Source organism: Chionomys nivalis, chromosome 7 (genome assembly GCF_950005125.1).
Source record: "Chionomys nivalis chromosome 7, mChiNiv1.1, whole genome shotgun sequence".
NCBI classification, from domain to species: domain Eukaryota; kingdom Metazoa; phylum Chordata; class Mammalia; order Rodentia; family Cricetidae; genus Chionomys; species Chionomys nivalis.
The window spans coordinates 96,931,761-96,935,156 of NC_080092.1; the positions used below are offsets into that span (position 1 = coordinate 96,931,761).

At 55.8% G+C, this 3,396-nt stretch overlaps 1 protein-coding gene across 1 annotated transcript; it reads left to right on the forward strand.

The window, feature by feature from the left end:
* The first annotated feature begins 441 nt into the window (after positions 1-441).
* Positions 442-3,027, forward strand: Aanat (aralkylamine N-acetyltransferase). The gene is made up of 3 exons (XM_057776290.1): positions 442-927; positions 1,214-1,368; positions 1,842-3,027. The coding sequence occupies exons 1-3, from the start codon at positions 765-767 to the stop codon at positions 2,145-2,147; spliced, it is 624 nt and encodes a 207-aa protein (XP_057632273.1). The 5' UTR covers positions 442-764; the 3' UTR covers positions 2,148-3,027.
* Positions 3,028-3,396: the final 369 nt, after the last annotated feature.

A 3,396-nucleotide genomic window follows, 5' to 3' on the forward strand; every position in this document is an offset into this window, starting at 1 on the left:
GCTCCAGCTCCAGGCCTCTGGCCTCTGTGAGCTCATGCACACTTGTGCCCATATTCACACACAGACACACTTCCGTTAAAAGACAAAAACTAAATAAAAAATCTCCTGGCCGTACTATCTCGCACAGAAGACTAGAAATCTCCCTCTGAGTGAGACAAGCCACGTGACTGGCGGTATCAGAGGCCTGGGTGCCTGACCACCCCACAGATTCAGTAGAGGAGGTTGGAGGTTCATACACCCTTGCTCTGCTGTCCCCTTGGGCAACAGTGTCGAGGTGTCCACATCTATCAAGGCTCGTCTACCTGGAGGGCATTAGAATCTGTCTGGAGCTCTGGACAACTGCTCTAAGGGACCTCTGGTTCTTCTGTTGTTGTTTTAATAATTTATTTTTATTGTATGTGCGTTGGTGTTTTGCCTGCATGTATGTCTGTGTGAGGGTGTCAGATCTTGGAGTTACAGACAGTTGTGTGCTGCCATGTGGGTGCTGGGAATTGAACCCAGGCCCTCTGAAAGAGCAGCCAGTGCTCTTAACTGCTGAGCCATCTCTCCAGGTCAGCCTCTAGCTCTTGAGTAAAAGTGAGGAGATACACTAACATTCCAAGTTCCTGGAATTTGCCAGGAGGTACAGGCACCCAGGGACTGGCTCTGTCCCCAGAGATGCCTGACTTGTGTTCTTCAAGAAGGCCAGGCTCCCTCTCCTCTCTGACAGGTGCTAAGGGACCACTTCTGAAGCTGGAGAACCCGGGGGAGGGTTCAGCAGCCAGATGCCCATGCTGAGCACCCACTCCCTGAAACCTGTGGCCCTGCACATGCCACCTGGGACCTCGGAGTTCCTAGGCTGCCAGCGGCGCCACACACTCCCTGCTAGCGAGTTCCGCTGCCTCACTCCGGGGGATGCCGTCAGCGTGTTTGAGATTGAACGGGAAGGTGAGTGGCCCTTGGGGGGTGGCACTCTAAGCTGGCTGTTGTCTTCTCCAGAGGCCTGCCTTTGGGAGTTAAATTTGAGAAGTGTGGCGCGCGCGCACACACACGCGCGCGCGCGCGCACACACACACACACACACACACACACACACACACGGAGGGAGGGAGGGAGGGAGGGAGGGAGGGAGGGAGGAAGGAAGGGAGGGAGGGAGGGAGGGAGGGAGGGAACTTGTGTACCCACACAATGGGCAAGCGGCATAGAGGTCATTGGTCCTTGCCTTCTGCCACAGCCTTTATCTCCGTCTCCGGTACCTGTCCCCTCTACTTGGATGAGATCCGACACTTCCTAACCCTGTGTCCAGAGCTGTCCTTGGGCTGGTTCGAGGAGGGTCGCCTTGTGGCCTTCATCATCGGCTCACTTTGGGACGAGGAGAGACTTACTCAGGTGAGAGCAGGGTGAGTTCCTCAGAGATGGATGTCCCCTCCTTCTGAGCAGAGTAAACCCAAGCAGCAGCCTGTGGGCCCTCTGCCTGATCCTCTAGAGCAGCGTTCTCAACCTTCCCAACAGACGCTGCGGCCCTTCAGTACAGTTCCTTGGGTGGCAGGGCCGTGAGATTTTTGTTGCGACTTTCTAACTGGAATTTGCTACTTCTATAAATTGTAACGTAAATGCCTGTTTTCCAATGGTCTTAGGTGACCACTGTGGAAGGGCCGTTAGACCCCCAGAGGGGTTGCAATTCACAGACTGAAGTTTTGTCTGTAGGACTGTGGTTCCCAGTCAGGCGGGCCCTGTCAGGTTATGAAGGGAGCCCTGGCTACTCTGGTACCTGGGACACCCTTCCTTCTGGTTAGGATTGGGTCTGGAGGAGCAGGTATTAGCGTAAGTAACCAGGACGTCTGTCCTTTGCCCACCCCCAGGAGTCGCTGACACTACACAGGCCTGGAGGCCGCACGGCACACCTGCACGTACTGGCAGTGCACCGTACCTTCCGGAAGCAGGGCAAGGGCTCCGTCCTGCTGTGGCGCTACCTGCACCACCTGGGGAGCCAGCCCTCTGTCCGTCGGGCCGTGCTCATGTGCGAGCACCCACTGGTGGCCTTCTATGAGAAATTTGGCTTCCAGGTTGTGGGCCCATGTGCCGTCACCGTGGGCCCCCTCACCTTCATGGAGCTGCAGTGTTCCTTACGGTGCCATGCCTTTCTGCGCAGAAACAGCGGCTGCTGACCCAAGCAGCCCTCTTGGCCATGAAGAGGTGGGAGTAGCAGGCTGGGGGCTCCTGTCTAACTCCCACACCACACCCTCCTCTGCCTAGAACCCACCCAGGTAGAGCTGGCTAGAAAGGAAGGGAGACAGCCGTTGCCAACTGGAGTAGAGCGGTAATGGTTAGTAAAGCGGACAGGAGGTGGGTGGCTTTACCTCAGCACAAGCTGCCGTCTGTCCCCAGAGGGGCTCTTGCATTCTGAACTGTGCCGAAGCCAGGACCAGGACGGGAAACCAGAGTAGTGGAGGTCTGTCCCCCACGCCTCCTCCTCTACCTGCCCTGTTTCTGCATCCCAGTGCAGGACCCTGATTCTTGGGGTCCTTGCTATCCCCAGACTGACACCCCTTCCTGGCTCCTAACTGGGAATGAGGGACAGCCAGAGGACGAATTTAAGAAGGACCTGGGGCTGGGACCTGTGAATGGTGGTAACCTTGGGGTAGCAGGGTGCTGCAGGGCCACACCCCACTGCGCTTGGGCACCAGTGTGCCTGCCACCCCCCTCCCCGCTCAGGCTTCTTTTCCATCATGATTCCCTGCCCAGCCCCGCTAATGAAGCAGCTATGTCTGCCATGGCTGTGGCTCATGGGTGTGTGCAGGGGCTTCTGAGTGAGCTGATGAAGGATCCAATACCACCTGACCTTCTGCTAAGAGCACCTCTGCCTGAACAGGCCATTCCTGCACATAGTCAGCCCTGTTCCTGCCCTGGAGCAGAGGTAGAGCAGCTGGGTTTGAGATCTCAGGGTGCAACCCAATCTCTGAGTCCTCAGTGTCTCCGTGGTGACCTCAATCTGGTTTTGGACTCAACTAAAATGCCAGAGAAATCCCCAGTCTGCCTCAGCCTCGTGACTGCTACCCTCATTCCCAAGTTTTTATTTTTTAAATTAAAAAAATATTTTTTTGGAAAGGGTCTTACTATGTAGCTCAGGCTGGCCTAGAACTCATTTCGTAGACCAGGCTGGCCTCAAACTCAGAGATCCGCCTGCCTCCCGAGTGCTGGGATTAAAGGCGTGTGCCACCACCGCCCGGCTTAAGTGTTCATTTTAAATATGTGTCTGTGTGAGAGGGAGGTCATGGAGGCCTGGAGAGAGGACTGGGTCCCCTGGAGCTGAAGTTGCAGTAGCTGAGACCTGAAGCCAGGTCCTCCTTGAGCCCGCCATTTCTCTAGCTTTCGTTTTCATTTTCTCAGGGCCTGAGACTAAAAGCGGAATTTTCA

Excerpts from the sequence above, each read along its gene's own strand:
- Aanat (XM_057776290.1), top strand. The coding sequence starts at position 765 with ATGCCCATGCTGAGCACCCACTCCCTGAAACCTGTGGCCCTGCACATG. Across the intron at positions 928-1,213 it reads GTTTGAGATTGAACGGGAAG|CCTTTATCTCCGTCTCCGGT; the intron begins GTGAGTGGCCCT and ends CTTCTGCCACAG. Across the intron at positions 1,369-1,841 it reads ACGAGGAGAGACTTACTCAG|GAGTCGCTGACACTACACAG; the intron begins GTGAGAGCAGGG and ends GCCCACCCCCAG.